At 35.6% G+C, this 16533-nt stretch overlaps 3 protein-coding genes across 4 annotated transcripts in view; 1 reads left to right on the top strand and 2 right to left on the bottom strand.

Annotated features, from left to right (window-relative positions):
- Window positions 1-1848, bottom strand: part of LOC113497146 (potassium voltage-gated channel protein Shaw-like) — a 201049-nt gene extending 199201 nt beyond the window's left edge. The window contains exon 1 of the mRNA XM_026876543.1: window positions 1100-1848. Within this exon, the coding sequence (XP_026732344.1) occupies window positions 1100-1143 (44 nt within the window). The 5' untranslated portion in view covers window positions 1144-1848. The remainder of the gene's footprint in view (window positions 1-1099) is intronic.
- A 9241-nt stretch (window positions 1849-11089) lies between these two features.
- Window positions 11090-14176, top strand: LOC113497530. Of its 2 annotated transcripts, none has more exons than XM_026877109.1 (4): window positions 11090-11237; window positions 12630-12718; window positions 13111-13326; window positions 13808-13894. In XM_026877109.1, exons 1-3 carry the CDS (start codon window positions 11135-11137, stop codon window positions 13324-13326), a joined length of 408 nt encoding a protein of 135 aa, XP_026732910.1. In that variant the 5' UTR covers window positions 11090-11134; the 3' UTR covers window positions 13808-13894. The 2 variants fall into 2 exon arrangements, with proteins under 2 accessions (XP_026732910.1, XP_026732909.1); XM_026877108.1 differs by having other exon boundaries at window positions 11091-11237; window positions 13111-13296; window positions 13808-14176.
- Window positions 14177-14221: 45 nt separating this feature from the next.
- Window positions 14222-16375, bottom strand: LOC113497435 (mucin-5B-like). The gene is made up of 4 exons (XM_026876988.1): window positions 16354-16375; window positions 15597-15770; window positions 14926-15111; window positions 14222-14604 (listed from the first exon to the last, which is right to left on the bottom strand). The coding sequence occupies exons 1-4, from the start codon at window positions 16373-16375 to the stop codon at window positions 14369-14371; spliced, it is 618 nt and encodes a 205-aa protein (XP_026732789.1). The 3' UTR covers window positions 14222-14368.
- Between the last annotated feature and the right edge of the window lie 158 nt (window positions 16376-16533).

The following is a 16533-nucleotide window of genomic DNA, read 5'->3' on the forward strand; positions in this document are numbered from 1 at the left end:
AAATACTTTTACAAGCTAAAACGTTCAGTATTTAAGTAAAATATCTAGGAAAACAGGCTTACACAGCCATTCTTCTGCATTAGCAGCATCCGAGCCTCATCTGGACCATTCGAGATTACAAGCGTTTGTCTCACAATTTACTTAGTGTAGTGGGAATATTCAAATAAATATTAAAATCATTTGTTATTTTATAGCCATTGATTTTTTTAGGACACACAATGCAATATATTTCGTTTTTAGTTTTTATACATTAAAGCACCATGTTTAAAATGCTAGAGATTTATTTGACCGATCTTGAATGTTTCTATATTTTATTAATTATTAACAACACTCTGCAGCTATGGAGAAAGGTAAAAGATATACCTGTTCATTATTTTTAAATTATTTATTCATTTCAATTCCGTTCTGTATGTTTCGCTAACTTGATTCTGTATAATCATGATAGCTTTGAACAGAATGCTTAATACCCTACAATTGTAAAAGGACAACTAAAAAGTAATGTAGGTTGGCGTTCTAATCTATACTAATCTATACTAATATATAAAGCTGAAGAGTTTGTTTGTTTGTTTGTTTGTTTAAACGCGCTAATCTCAGGAACTACTGGTCTGGTACTGGAAAATTTCTTTTTGTGTTGAATAGACCATTCATCGAGGAAGGCTTTAGGCTATAAACCATCACGCTGCGACTAATAGGAGCGAAGATACAATGGAAAATGTGAAAAAAAACAGGGCAGGTATAAATCATAACTTATATCTTCTACCCACGGGGACGAAGTCGCGGGCAACAGCTAGTTTCAAAATAAAAGTAAACATTACCACTATTCCAAGTAAAATAGCAAAATTCTTTGTAATAGAATAAACCGAATTATGTTGAACGTAAATCGAAAAGTAACAAGGATACATCATCCACAATATTTACAACAAAGAAAATCAAATTGACGACACCATAAGAAAAACATTCCTCAATATTTACTGAACCACAAAATTTCATACGACGTTCATGAAATTCCGATAAAATGGTTACAAGCCTACAGGATAACCAGCGATTTTTGGTTACCCCACGCAATACAGTCATACAATCTAATTGAACCAATACCAACCGTATACCGCCAACGTTCAAAATGATACGGTTCTCTCCATCCATTCCTGTTAAATGTTCACAGTTTTAAACATTTGAAACAATTTCACTGCACTATTCATCCGAGCACAGACAAAATACCGTTAAATTTGAATTACAAATTTCCGAATTTGTTTGATTCGCGGGATGACACATAAACATAGGATTGCTTACGATGTTTATTCGCGTATTTTCGCGGCGCGCGACCGAACGCGTGCGGATCCTCGGGCTGTCCGCTCGACACTGGGATGAAACGAGATGAAGGGGGTGAATCCACCCCCCTACCTGTGGCCTGCACGCACTGCAGTCGACCCGTTTGCGCCTTTCAAGTTTATGATAGAGCTCGCGGCCACGCTTTTACTGGTCTTTTTCATTCAGCATCACTTACATAAATACTGAATTTGAAATGATTTTTCTATTGAGACCTATCCCAGCATTTCCTTCATTTTAATTTCCGTCTTTGCCTATTCAAGCTACTTTATATTTTTAGTGATTTCCATGATCTTGAACGATCATGAGTCATGAACTTCAATCGGAAGATCGAATAAATACTGTTGTTTATGTAAATCGACTATTACATTAGCGCAGCGGCGATAGAAGCTCCGCTGACCTTTGCACCTGAAATATTATCAGAAATAGTTTAGTTTCTAGGACATTTGTAGGAGTAACTAACGGTTAAACATGTTTGTCGTTTTTACCCAAATGGTTAAAACTGAACTAGCGGTTAACGTCAATGTCCATTAGCGCAATAATTATTTTGTTATTTTTTTTATGTCCCGCCACTTAAGCTGCTGTCAAATTATCACATTACGAGTAAGTCGTGGCTAAACCTAGGGCTAACGTGTATAATAACGATAATTAATAGCATTTCTCGTTATTGTGGCCCCAGCATTACTCAGGTGTCTTTGATTGTCCGTCTGACTGCCACCAGGCTGTATCTCATGAACCATCATAGCTAGGGAGTTGAAATTTTCACAGATGAAGTATTTGTAATATTGAAGTTGATACTGTCATTAATTTGATGAGTGACTAAATTTGCTTGTAAGTTTGTATTTCTTCGTGTTATTTCTATGCACATCTTAGTGCCGCAAGTCTGACCGTTAAAACAACTTGAAAGTTTCATCAAATATTCAAAATTCTATTGTGGTTGTATTGGTTCGTAGTTTACATTTGTGTGACAGTTTTGTTTTTCAAATAACTACATCCAAATTTTTTTTCAAAATGATGTAACGTTTGTATGTTTCAGAAAAAAAGGCTTCACTAAAACAAAAAAATATTATTAACAACGAATTACAATTTAGCTAGTTTAAAATATGCACGTAGGTATCTAAGCTTTTTTTTCAAATACCCTATCTCAATAAAATATCACATTACCATGTTTACCATTTGCTTCAAAATAAAAAGTGTAGGGATCAGACATGGTGTAGTTTCCCTCCCTCCATAACGTCCCTCTGGTGAACTGTTAATGACCCTCTATTGTCCCCCGCGCCTCCTAACTCATATCATTATCTCCTGCTATTGTTCTTAGATGTTCAACTATATGTAGGTATATATTAACATGCTTGTATGTAGCTATGTATGTAGTTACCTATTTTGTGTTGGATCGGAATTTGGTTTACTTGGAAATTTTGGGCTTTCGAGATCACTATTAGGTTATACTAATGCTAATGGTCTTTTATAGTCAGGGTTAAAAATACGTTTTCAGAACGTTTTTTTTTAATGAATTTTATAACAAAGGTTTCATCATCATCATCTACTCACTAATCTTGTTTGTTTGTTTGTCGTTCCGTTTGGATTTTTGCAACTCAATTTTGAGGCACTTTCCGATAGCTAGTAGGCTGAAATTTTCAGGGTATCTTCAAATTCGATGACAATGCAATGTATAATTATAAAAACGGCTGGACTTAATTTGATAAAATTTTCATGTAGCGATATTAAAAAAAATGGAATGGCATTAAAAGCGTTCAGATTTTTTAATTCATGCCTTATGTCACTCACTTAATAGCACATACTTTTATATTGATATTGTGATTGTCGTTCGTTGCATTAAAGTTCATTGGACTTAGAAATGCATTTCATTTGCTATAAGTTACTCGGCGTTTGAAATTAATTCAAACGTCTGTCATGCATAATTTATGCGCTGTCAATTTATCTAGATTATGCAGTATCTAAGTGATTGGCTATTTATAGCAGTGTTTTGTCTTTTATTTCGATTATTATAAATATTTATTATATTTTAGGATTACAATGATTAAACTTATTCTTTAATTAGCTAACTAGTGCTATTATCGCGGATCATTGATGGAAGTTTTTTCTAATAATAATCAGCACCTTTTTGCATATTTTCTTTAACGATTTGTTTTGTGTACATTAATTAATGAATGAACTAATTATAAAGCTATTCTACCTGTTATTTACTATCGCTTCCCTCGCAATGCTTCGTCGAACATCTCCGGTATAAACATAGCCTATAAGGTGCTAGAAGGAAAGAGAGCATATTTTAAGAATGTTCTTTACATAACTAACATAGCTATCGCTCGCGGCTTCGCCCGAATGCGTCTCAGGTATAAGTGCAAAAACATTATCCCCTTTATACAAAATCGGATAAAAGGCTAAGTAACCTTTGTGTTAATCGAAAGTGTCTGCTGCCTCAATACTAAATTTCATCGAATTCGGTTCATCTGTTTATGCGTGAAGAGGTGACAAATACACACACAAAATACTTTCGTGTTTATAATATACTCTTTGTGCATAGTTTTCATAAAACAAGACTAGTGCATATTCCACCATAATGACTTTCCAAAATACTTCAAAAATAATTAAATTCACTAACTAAAAATAAACAAACAAGATAATTAATTTTCCGGCGTATGTAAAGGGTTTCATAAATGGTTTTCTTATCTCGTGCACGGATCCCTAACAGGGCCTTTTGGATGGACATGAGATTGAACTGATATGAATATGTTGTGTGCACGTGTAAGGGAACATCACGCTTCTGTATTAAAGTGAGTAGGCAGAGATGTAAGTTAAGGTTTTAACATACATGTAGAAATGTATGTTGTATACGAATTTTAAATGGAAAATTAATAAGTACGTACTAATTTCTGTGTGTTTCTTTTAATTAGATAATTTTAGCGTTGAATAATAGAACATCAATTATTTATTATCAACAAATCAAAGGGTGACTGTTAAAGGGTGGTGTTTAAATCTATATCAAAAATCATATATAAATACAATTTATTGGTCCAATCAAATCCATAAATTACCACAGGATAAAATAAAAAAACTGTCATAAATACAAAGATCCCTCATTTATACACATATATACAAATATACTTAGATATACGATTAAAAATGCCCGAAAGCAGGTATTGTGGAAGTGAGAGAGCACACCTCACAGCATATATCGGCATCTCGTTTCAACAACACCTCTGGTTTAAAACTCTTAATAGACACAGAACAATGGATCCATTTGTCTGATTATATTCAGGGCATTGTTTGCGCCGTCCGCAGTGAAGGGTTAATATCTATGTTATGTGGACTCATAATGGGGTTTCACATGGGTGTGCTGATTTAATGTCAAAGAGTATGGGAAGAATCTGTGAGTTTCAACATCAGCCTAGCCTTTCAGCAAGTATTTTGAGGTCGGCTTCCGGTCTAACTGGCTAGCTAGGTGCCAGTGCAGCAGTGTTAAACAATAGGGATGATGACTGGGTATAAAAAGAAAAAAACTCATTAGTCCCTCAGTTAGATAATTGAAAAGTATGAGACACGTATATTTTCCTTTTTCAGAAAAACTAGAATTGACAAAGATTAACTGCTTTAAAGTTTAGGAGAAGGGTCTTGTGACGTAACGATAGAGTAAAATATAAACTCAATCGTGACGTCACGCGTAAGTTTCATTCACTGTAATTTGGTCAATTAATGTTTGCGGGACAAATTTAAAAATACGTATCCATTATTATACAAAAAACTAAAAACCGGACACTGCAAAAAAAATTGTCATCATCCCTATTAGCGAATGCCTATCTGACCTTCTCAATTCAGTCACCTGGGCCACACGGTTACCCATAGTAAAACTGGTAGACCTTTCTAGTGTCTGAAATGAAATGAAATTATGTAAATGCAAGTAGGAATCATCACTTTTACATGTCTTTTTCGGTTACGCTGGAGTCGATATTTCCTATCTCGAAACAAGAGATCGCAACTATTCGTAACGACTGTCAAATAGGTAAAAATAAGTACGGACGTACCAAGTTTAGCTCAACCTGTGATCGATCAATTTGTTCGTGTTTACTTGTTTTGACTTCATCGAGTCATTTTGAACGCGATGTATTATAGGTTTCTGATACAAACATTCAGCAAGTATAGGGTTTACACCATGTTCAGTATGGTCTCGAGTCACAAAGGCTAAAGTCGTCATATATCGGGGGCTTTTGTAACTTTTCAATAAAATTGACCTTAAACTTCATTAACATTTCCAAATTTTAACAATTTCCAATTTTCTTCTAATTATTGTAGTTCAATTTGAATACGTGAATAGTTTTGCCTAATTTGATCACACACAATGTAATTTGAAACTTATTCGTCTGCACAAAATGGCGCTGATGCATGCGTTATATTTGAATGGGTGCTGATGGGCGCACTGGAAAGCCTTGTAATAAGTCCCCTATTGTTACGTTGTGCAAGGGCTATAAACTTTGACTTTCAGTAATATTTTTCTCAAATTAGAAGAATCTAAACATTTCATTCGACAACTTTGACACAACGCCATTTAGTCTGAAACAAAGCAAAGCTTACTATATTATGTTGTTATATACATAAAACATTATTATGTATTTTATTTCTAGGTATGTCAAATATTTGTGTTGTGCGATCGTGGAATGTTTACCTCTTCACGCTCAAACAGCTTGACTGATATCGACGAAATTCGGCATGGATAGCTGATTTGACATTCAATTGACACATTACTTTTATCCGACTGCGCTAAAGCGGGGTGATGGTTTTGCAACAATACGAAATTCAAAAGGTCGAGGTCGCTACAAACAGCTTGTTGTAAATGCAAAAGATATGAACAGTTTCACTGTTACCCTATCACACTGTTATTTTTGCTTTCTACCCAATGCTGAAATGTGATAATACTTAACCGTAGAAATAGGATGATTAGTGACATCTTTTCATACTTATCGTCTCCCATAATCAAAAAAAATAAAATGAGAAGACATTTATTCAAATTAGTCTACCCAGTAAGCTCAATATACAAGAATGCTCCTTCGTCGTTTCCGAAGTGCAATTGCTGAAAGAGAAAAAACGGCGCAACAAACCCCATAAACCCCCTTACCAATCAACCCTGTACAAACTAAGTCTTACACGAATCTCCAACGAGCAAACACATCTTACAAGACAGATGACAAGACAAGACACACAAACAACACTACAACCCTTAACTGCTGATTACTGTAGCACCATCCATCAATCTAAGGACAAGGGTTGAATATCATGTATTAATTAAGCAAATGACATTTTAATACACCGCCATTAGAGTAAAGCCGGGCTCATACTGACGTAACTGTAGGACGAGCATTCATTATTAATGGTAAAGGTGCTTTTAATGGGTATTTCATCCCACATTTGATTACCTTCTTAATCCAGGGTTGGGTTGGTTGAGTGGACGGTAGTCTTCCTGGACTGGCAATTGATAAATACTTAAAAAAGATATAGGTCATGTCGATTGTCGATGTTTTAAATAACTGTGTGGAATAGTTCTTAGCGATAACTTGTGCCATTATGGCAACAGTTATTATTCGCAAAAAAAAATAGTAAATACAAAAATTTTGAGTTAGGTCGTACAGTACATAATATTTGCATTTCTACTCTTATCTAGTTACCTTAAATTATGAGCAAATCTGTATTCAACCCCTAGTCTAAAGTGTTGTTGCTGATTCGGTCTAAAACTGTACTCCAAGCGTTATAAATGTATTTTTTGAAATTATCTTGTCCTCTGGTCTTTACCACAAAGTGGGCGAGCTAGCAGATGTTACAGAAATCGTGACTTGACGTAATCTCTACCTTTTATAATTACATTGTGTAAACTTGTCTATACTGTATAGCTACTTTGGTTAATGTACACCGTACTATTTAAATAGTTTGGCAGAAAATGTATTGAAACACTAGCTGTTCCCCGCGACTTCATCCGCGTGGTTAGAAGATATAAGTTATGATTTATACCTGCCCGGTTTTTTCCACATTTTCCATTGTATCTTCGCTCCTATTAGTCGCAACGTGATGGTATATAGCCTAAAACCTTCCTCGATGAATGGTCTATTCTATTCCTGAGATTAGCGCGTTCAAACAAACAAACAAACTCTTCAGCTTTTTATATTAGTATATAGATTTGAATGATAACGTTTTATTATGCTATATTGTTTTATTTTTATTTTATTTTTATTATTTATGTATGTTTTATTTTTATTATTTATATTATTTTTATTTATTTGATTGTCATACCGAGAAGTTTTGGCTCCTCGGTATGGCAATAGCTGCCGACTGCAATCAAGCTTAGGAATAAACAAAACAGGATCTGAATATCAAAATCTCTTGCATGAAATAAAAAATATCCTCCAACTAGGATGACGTGCAATTTATTCATTACCATATTACGGTCAGGGCTAATAGATACACATTTTATAGTGGTTTAATTCCTTTTATGATGAATCTAGACAATTTTTTTATTAGAATAAAGCGGTTTACATTTAAAAAATAAACACAGCCGGCAGACCGAAGGTATACTATTAAATATTATATATATTTATACTGCTATTGCTAATCATGTTATTTACCAATACTTAACTTCATGTCAATATACTTGAAGCCTGAATTTTTCTATTATTGAAACACGAACACCATCTGAGCCCCAATTCTGCTATTTACAATGGCCGATGAATTAATGAAAATTGGCTTATAATTACATTTTTCGTATTCTCTTAAGCATTTCGTACTCATTAATTAGAAATTCAGTATGGGATGGTACACTCAAATACAACGAATTTTTAATTATTGTGCTGTCATATTGCTTAAGAGAATATGATTAATTTTAATCCAATTGCCATTCGTTCATCGGCCATTTTAAATAGCAGAATTTGGGCTCTGAGCAAGTCTTGTGATCAATTCCCAATTCTTCTTTACCAAAAGAGGTCTTAGCTCAGAAGTGGGACTATAAAATTATTACTGTAACAACTGCAACAGCGATTTCCTTTCCATATCGTATGCGATTCGTGATTCCCTCTGAAATTAACACTCGTTTGCGGTTATGAATTCACGTGTGAAACTGGGACCAACTTATATTTTGACAAGTTGGCTCTTGACGAGGGTCGAATAGACCCCGAACAAAGGGTTACTTCAGTAATTTTTCATTAGGTTTCAAAAGTTTAGTTCTGGGTGACATTTTTATAGCATTACGAATGTTATTGCCAATTATTTTAATGGACAGTGCCATTTAGAGATGTCATGATTACTTGTTCTTACGGTTCCGTACAGACGGGGTGCAAAAAGGACCTCATTACTTAAAGCTTCGCTATCTGTCCGTCTGTTACCAGGCTAAATGTCATGAACCACGGTAGGTATAAAATTGTTCGTTTTTCCCTGTTTTTTTTTTCACATTTTCCATTGTATCTTCGCTCCTATTAGTCGCAGCGTGATGGTTTATAGCCTAAAGCCTTCCTCGATGAATGGTCTATTCAACACAAAAATATTTTGGACCAGTAGTTCCTGAGATTAGCGTGTTCAGTATAGATTAGTATAGATAAATATTGATCCATCTTTATCTAGAAATCTAGACTGCTTTCGCCCACTACTGGACAAAGGAATACCCCAAATCCTTCAACGGTTTTCTATCCAGAGCCACATGTAACCAGCCCAGTTGTCCTTATTATATTTTATTTTACAACACGGCAATTTTTCCCTTTTGATTCGTACAGATGAAAATTAATGATAAACCGATGATTCACCAGCAACTGAACATTTTTGGAGATAAATTCACAATATTTATACATGTAACCTTATCTAAACACATATATAGGTTAAGAACGCAGATAGTATTCTTGCAAAGATAAAACCCATTGATTTGATAATTCTGATTACGAAATAGATTTTCAATGTTGCATTTGGTGTTTATCTTGAAAGATATTTTCAAAGGTGTATCACACCTGGTTTATTAGAAGTTTGCTAAAACTGTGTTCATCTTAACGACTTCTTTTTGTAATTTATTTGCTTTTGTGCCTGTCACCAAGCTGTATCTCACGAACGGTAATATTTGACGGTAATACAAATGCGATTATTTTCAGGTGGGAAATAAAACACAAGGTATTATTGACGGGCCTGTTGGTCTAGTGGTTAGTGACCCTGACTGCTATACCGGAGGTCGTGGGTTCGATTCCCGCCCAGGACAAATGTTGTGTGATGAGCATGATCATTTGTTCTGGTGTCTGGGTGTTATTTATCTATAATATGTATGTATTTAGAAATATATAAGTAAGTTTATCAGTTGTCTGGTTACCATAACACAAGCTCTGCTTAGCTTGGGATCAGATAACCGTGTGTGAGTTGTCCCATGATATTATATTATTATTATTATTATTCGGTAAAAACTCACAGTCACAAGCAAAGAGGCCTTTGAAATTTGCAGCAATGACCTGATCCTATTTTAACTGCACGGATAGCCGAGTGGTTGAGGTCATCACGCAAAACCCACTGTGCGCGACGTGTCGCGGGTCCGATCCCCGCGTAGGACAAGCGTTTATGTGATCCAAGAATGCTTGTTCTGAGTCTGGGTGTCTATGTGATGATGAATGAATAAATTGCTTAGTGCGGGAGTCGTTTTTCTTTTAAAGTAAGTATATATTATGTTGCCGTTATGACAATAGATAAAGCAACATTTGCGGCTACGCTGTCAGTGTCACACATTAGGCCATAATTTGGATGGGTTTCCATTTTCTCTTCCTTTAGAAAATTTGTACGGAACCCACAACGTCGCGAACAAACAAAGTCATGTTTATTATTTTAACTTTTTATATTATTCACTCGAAGTTGCAAACCCTGGCTTTGTCGACGTCTAAAAGCCTTAAAAAGATTTTAAGAAGTTTGCAAGGAAACGAATAAAGAACAAAACAATGGCTGGCTTTATAAATGTGATACTTAAAAATGACTTCAGGGGTTGAATATGAAATATGGCGTTACGCACTGTTTATTTTTGTGAAGGTTTATGTGTATTAGGCACTTCTTCTTTTTGTTTATATTTATAATGATGGACAAGTCTTTAAGTTGAAAGAAGAAGAAAGAATGGGTTGGGATGAAATCCTTTTTTTTTAATTTTTTAATTCATTAAGAATGCTAATTCATTCAACGACATTTTAATGCAGTTAGCGTATTTTTGTTTAGTAATTTAACGTCTTTTATTTGCTTTCTTTAGGCCTGCTTTTCGATTTAATTATTACTTTTTATCCAGAAAACTATATCCCTCTGCTGGGCATAGCCTTACTGCATTTCCTTTCAAGATTCTTTATCATGACCTATCATGAACACTTGTCTTTAAACCTCATAAAAATGGCCTATTTCAAATATTCTGGTTGAATCATAAATTATTATCTATCTATACAAATTGTTGTACAGGGATCTCAAATATTCATTTTTACATGGCTAGAAAATCATTCAGGAAAAACCAAACTTGGGGCGTGCCACCACGGCTCGAATTAAAACTGCTGTTAGAAGTACTACTGGTAATGTGGAAGCGAGACAGCAATATATAATGTAGAGCGTCATCTCCTTCTCTCAGCTATAGCTATGTCATTTTATAAGTTGCGGGTAGGCCTCTTTATCAATACGCAAACAAATTTCTTCATAGATTTATCAATATTGAAAACGAAATATTTCATTTATCTCCACAGCCAGATAAATTGAGATAAAATGATAGAACTGAATCGAACCAGTAGTCATCCGGAGTCAGTAGTCAGTGATAGTCAAAATGTTACAAAATTGGTTGCTCTTGTTAATGGGTGTCAGTTTGGTGTACTGTTACCCACATCTGTTTGACACGCACAAGTTCAAAGTTGGGATTGAATATGCTAGTAAGTTTGATTTTATCTTGATTTAGATATTAAACTGAAAATGTCTTCCGAACGTATTTGATAAAAGGCTAACCATAACTGAGGCTCCCCTGTCTTTCCTTCCGTCTGCCACCAGGTTTTATCTCATGAACAAACAGAAACACTTTCTTTAAGTACGTACTTATTTTTTCTTTGATAGTAACTATCGTGAGAATGATTCATTATTAAGTCAGCTCATGATAAAGGACTCTGATTCTATCCGAACTAGTCGAGCAACCCCGATAAATAGTCGTGAGTAAACCGTTACATCATTTAATACTTATTTTTTTGTTATAATCTGTAAAACTTCAACTATTGAGCTGTCACAGGTATGAGGTAAAGCCTTGTTAAAGACGAGCAAACAGCACTGCCTCAGTAACAGCGTCATCCCTAGAAAACCCAAAAAACACATCTCATTCTAAACTAACTAATATATACCAACAAAAGTCATTAAAACAATTTCAAACTTGTCAACTTCGTCAGTTACTTCCAGTTATAATACTTACGAGATATAAACGTTTCCCATCAAAAGCATAAAGACAAACTACGAACTGCATCAAGAAATGTACAAAGCGATTCAAGTCTGTCATTTACAAGCAACATTAGTAACATTACTTTGTGGAGAATTTGAGCGGAAAATAAACAGCATTTAAACTAAATGCGGTTGCTTTGTGCATTGCAGCAATAACTGGGAGTATTGAGATTTGACGCTGCTAATAACCGTCCGTTAATCTCTTTTCATTTACGGGATAACTTAATGGAAAGATACTCATTCCTTATTCAAGACTGAGATAGGTCCAACATGTAGAGTCCTAGTTGAGAACTCTAATGTACCAGGTATAATTCGACCGATTTCTGAATTCAGCTATTGTACTGCCAGATGTTTTTATTATCAGCTATTTGTGGCACACTTCGGGGCCAAAGCCTGGCGTCCATTTCTGTCTCTCCATGACGCGACGATCTCGAAACTTCGCTCAAAACAAGCCATTATTGGGCGAAATTTCGAGTTCGTCTTGCCGTCTCCTCTACGGCTTCTCTTTTGTTCTTAACTAGCCAGTGTTTCGGTGCCTTTGCACAGAACTCATCCTGCATCCCGAAGACGTGACCAGCCTGATTCATCCTGATAAACTTATTAAGACAGTAACATAAGTGTCCGGTACCCAACGATTTGTTCTCTCACTGCATGTCAACGATAAGAACCTCTATGAATCCACAGTTGTCCCTTACTTAGGCAGGTCGAAGAAAGTCGGAGTAATGCACTGCTTCGAGACCCTTTAGTTACAAGATTTTACGCAAATTGTCACAAAAGGCTTAGGTGATTCGTGAAGTAATGTTACAACTTGTATGTAATGTTATGTCTATTTTACTTTTCAGATTCCCTGCCGATGAAGGGTGGATCAGACAGATACAGACACAGGAACAATTTCGATCCTTTCTTTGTGACTGTCACGGCTACGTCTAAGGTAAAGTTTGTTTATGATCATTAACTGAAAATCAGTTAATAGAAAGGAAATTTAAAACAGAAGCATAATTACAATAATGTTCAAATCACAAATTAAATGTTATTAAGTTTGCGCAGCTAATGAGTAGCGCCATCTTTGTTTTGTTTCTGAAACTAAACGTTTTGCAACAAAAAACACATAGCTGCCTTTTAACTTACTTTTTATTAAATTTTAATTCTCCTAATGTTTTAATTGGCTTAAAAAATATTATTAACTGGATATGCTTCTGTGAAAACACAAAAAACTATTTAAGTAGTACCAACTGCAGTAACGACTATCCTTCTTCTTTCGGGAGGTTTTCACAGAATTTAAAAACACAAGACAAAAGAACTAAAAATCGACTTCAATTACAGAAAGGCTTTGTAATCACCTACTTAGAAGTAACTGGAATAGTCGACGCCCGAGGGCAGTTGGACTTCAAGGTCATTCGAGGTCAGACAGGGTCTACCGAAATGGTGTTCCAGCTGGTCTCCAACTACACGGACTTCCTGTCCTTCTCGTACCTGACTTATGGGATCAAGGAGGAAGAATATAGAAAGGTGATTTCTGCGTCATATGATAATACGTAGGTTAGTTGCAAATGATGATTTTTATGAGGTTGGTGAAGAAAAACTGGTTTTGAATTTCGATAGAAATAATAAAGGAAATATAATTTCTTATTTTTCTTTGACTGTAAAATATTTGTATTCATTATGGACTTCATTTAATATAACACCTCTTTTAATAATATTATTGCACATGAATAAATATTATATTAGATAATTACAGCTTTTAATTAAATGTAACACGCAGTTCAGTCGTAACCAAGCACAAGCATTGTGGTGAAACACTGCCATCTATCGGATTGATTCCGAACTACATGTGACAGAACGGCTAGCGAACAACGACAATGTTCAATGTAAGCCTCGTGTAATGAAACAAGTAAAAGTACAGCTATTCGTTACTAGATGGCGCTCTCATACACTATTGAAATAGGAAGTAGATCTATGTTTTATCTTATGCTGTTGATATTTTAGTTATTTACAATTAATTACTTGTTTATGTTTTCAGGTTGCCAACATCATCACCATACCTATACCGACCAACAAAGCAATACGACTTAACGACTCCGGTATATCGATATTCACAATATTTTTATCTCTCTTATGCACTTTTTATAAACATGTATACGCATAGATATAAGTTATATTACCTCCTAGTTGTTTAAGTAATGCTAATCGCGTGGAAGTTATCTTTAAGAGTCTTAACTAGCCCTTTTAAATATTTTAATGTAACAATATCTTTAATCTCTAACTAAAATTGTATGAAACAAACCTTTGACATTGAACTTTTCCAATTTAATATCCTAGAATGGTATTTTCTTATAACTTCACGTTTATTATTACAGAAATACAGAGGGTTAGTTTAATTTGCAAATTATTTAAGGAAATGTAATGAAAATATATTATTGTTTATAGCATTTTTTATTTTTATTCCTTATGCCTACATTTTTTTTCGTACAGTATCTTAATTATTGACAATTATTTTTTGTTAGGTAGCTACTACAGCTACAGACTGACTTAAATCCAGATACCTACTTACCTATTTCTTACACAATTCACCTATTTTTACTTACATATGTAATATTTGATTAATAACATTAAGGTATCTCGTCAATGGTCCTGTGTTGGTCGTGTTGCCGCACTTCTCGACGCTGACGCACTCACCGCTGTCACTGCGCAGGAGTCCCGGTGCGCATATGCAGCCGCCCGCGCATATGCGGGTGCATATCGGTTCGGGGTCCGCACATGAAGGCTCGCATGACGCGTTGCAGATGTCGTAAACTTCGTTTTGGTTTAGACATTGTTCTGAAATGTTGAGGGTGTTTAGATTTAAAGAATTCTGCTAAACAGCAGAGAAACACTTGAATCCCCTTTTTTCCGGATAGGAAATCATCAAATTACTTCTTTTGCTTTTGTTTGAGCGGAAGGAGTTATTTGAGACCCTCTTCTCAGTAGAAGTCTGTCACTCCGGGCTGTCCGAAATGGTTACCGCGGCAAAGCAAGGCAAAGCAAGGAACTAGATTGGATTTTAGTCCGTAAAAGTCTGAAACTCCCTTCCGCTCAACCCAAGGCAAGAGGAATCATTGATAGAAGTAACAAGGAAAAGATCAGATCAGCTCAACTTACCAACGGGACACTTATCCAGGGTAACACATTTATCGTTAGCAGTGTCCCGGACGTACCCGGACTGGCAGAAGCAGCCCATGCTGCAGGCCAGCCCGCAGACCAGCGGCTCCGGCTGCTTGCATGTCAGCGGGCAGGCTGTGCCGCACGAGAGGAACTCCTCGTTAGGCCCGCAGATGTTGTCGTTGCCTAAGGAGAAATAATATTCTTAAACATTATAGATATTCATTTTTGGAAGAAACTAATTAGCCTGCCACGTCCCCGTCTTTGGAACTCCTGTAAACTGATCTGCAAAACCCTTGGGCCCAGTGCAACTCCCCCTGGGTTACATTTACATTCTTTTAAGCCCAAATTAGTCACAAATAGTAAAAAGGTAAATAAAGTTCCATCCATTCCTTACATTGCAAACTGAGGTTAGCAAAAATATAGGTAGCTATGGCCAATACAAGTGTTTGACAACTGAGTTATGCTCAGTTAATTAAACCTATAATTTTCAACTATTGGTAAGTAGGCAGTATGCATACCACTTACCACTAGTTTGCCTGATTAACAAAGGCAATTCAGGAAAGTTAAACATCAAAATAAACCCCTTAAATGCACTACCTACTGAATAAAAATCTTCAACCCTAATGAACTGCGATAGAGTAACTACTATAATCAGGCATCTATCTTACCAAGACACTGATCAGCAGAAACGCAGGTGCCATTATCGTTCCTGAGGTACCCAGCCTTGCAGAAACAGCCTTCAGCGCAGTCAGCGTTGCACAGAACGGGGCCCTCAGGGTTGGAGCAGTTGAAGGGGCACGCTGACCCACACAGCAGGTACTCCTCGTTATCAGGACATTCTTCTGTAGAAGGCAAATATTATTAAAAGGAGCGATGATTATACATACTTTCATGAAACGAGCTCCAAACATGTGATTGTTTGGCATATTCTAAAACAGCCGCGTAAACGTACAAACATATTTGATAAGCAAAGCAATTATTAGAACTAGCTGTTGCCCGCAGGAACATAAAATCTGGATTAAAACCTGTCTGTGTTAATCCTGGTTATAAACCATCTGGGTACCAAGTTTCGTCTAAAGGCGATTGGTGGTTCGCCGTATATATTTTTCTGTCAATCGCAGACAATTTGTTTCTTGCAAGTAATACTAGTAGTAGTTCTAAAATATACGTCATAAATAATCGCTTGAAGAATCTTCTATACCATATCGATAATAATGAGAATACTTTTAAATTCATGGCCACTACGATTTACAATACAAATGATAACGCTGAACAATAATATCCAATCCAAAGTAAATTAAAAAAAGTTATTTGTATTGAAGTATCAATAAAAAATCTAGGAAGTCACGGAAACAAGTCAGCATCGCTTCCCTGACAGGAAAAAATGTCAAGCGCGAGTTGAAAATACAAATCACTGTTCCTTACGTATACAGCTACACAGCAGCATTTGGTGGGGCATTAATAAAAGGAATTGGTTCAAGGAAATTTATAGTATGCTACACTTTACGATAAATTAAAATCGCCACCTCGCTAGATAAGCGTGGTATATTTCAGACGCTTCTTATTAAATGCAAGTAAATGCCCCGATTGATCGAAAACAAATAG

The sequence above is a fragment of the Trichoplusia ni genome, chromosome 9, assembly GCF_003590095.1.
Source record: "Trichoplusia ni isolate ovarian cell line Hi5 chromosome 9, tn1, whole genome shotgun sequence".
Taxonomy (NCBI): domain Eukaryota; kingdom Metazoa; phylum Arthropoda; class Insecta; order Lepidoptera; family Noctuidae; genus Trichoplusia; species Trichoplusia ni.

What these genes read in the sequence shown, in the direction of transcription:
- LOC113497530 (XM_026877108.1), top strand. Translation starts at nt 11,135, where the DNA reads ATGTTACAAAATTGGTTGCTCTTGTTAATGGGTGTCAGTTTGGTGTAC. An exon ending in AGTTGGGATTGAATATGCTA is followed by an intron (nt 11,238 to 12,629) that starts GTAAGTTTGATT and finishes TTTACTTTTCAG; the next exon opens with ATTCCCTGCCGATGAAGGGT. An exon ending in AGGAGGAAGAATATAGAAAG is followed by an intron (nt 13,297 to 13,807) that starts GTGATTTCTGCG and finishes TTATGTTTTCAG; the next exon opens with GTTGCCAACATCATCACCAT.
- LOC113497435 (XM_026876988.1), bottom strand. Translation starts at nt 16,375, where the DNA reads ATGCTGCTGTGTAGCTGTATAC. An exon ending in TTCTGCTGATCAGTGTCTTG is followed by an intron (nt 15,112 to 15,596) that starts GTAAGATAGATG and finishes ATTTCTCCTTAG; the next exon opens with GCAACGACAACATCTGCGGG. An exon ending in CCTGGATAAGTGTCCCGTTG is followed by an intron (nt 14,605 to 14,925) that starts GTAAGTTGAGCT and finishes TCAACATTTCAG; the next exon opens with AACAATGTCTAAACCAAAAC.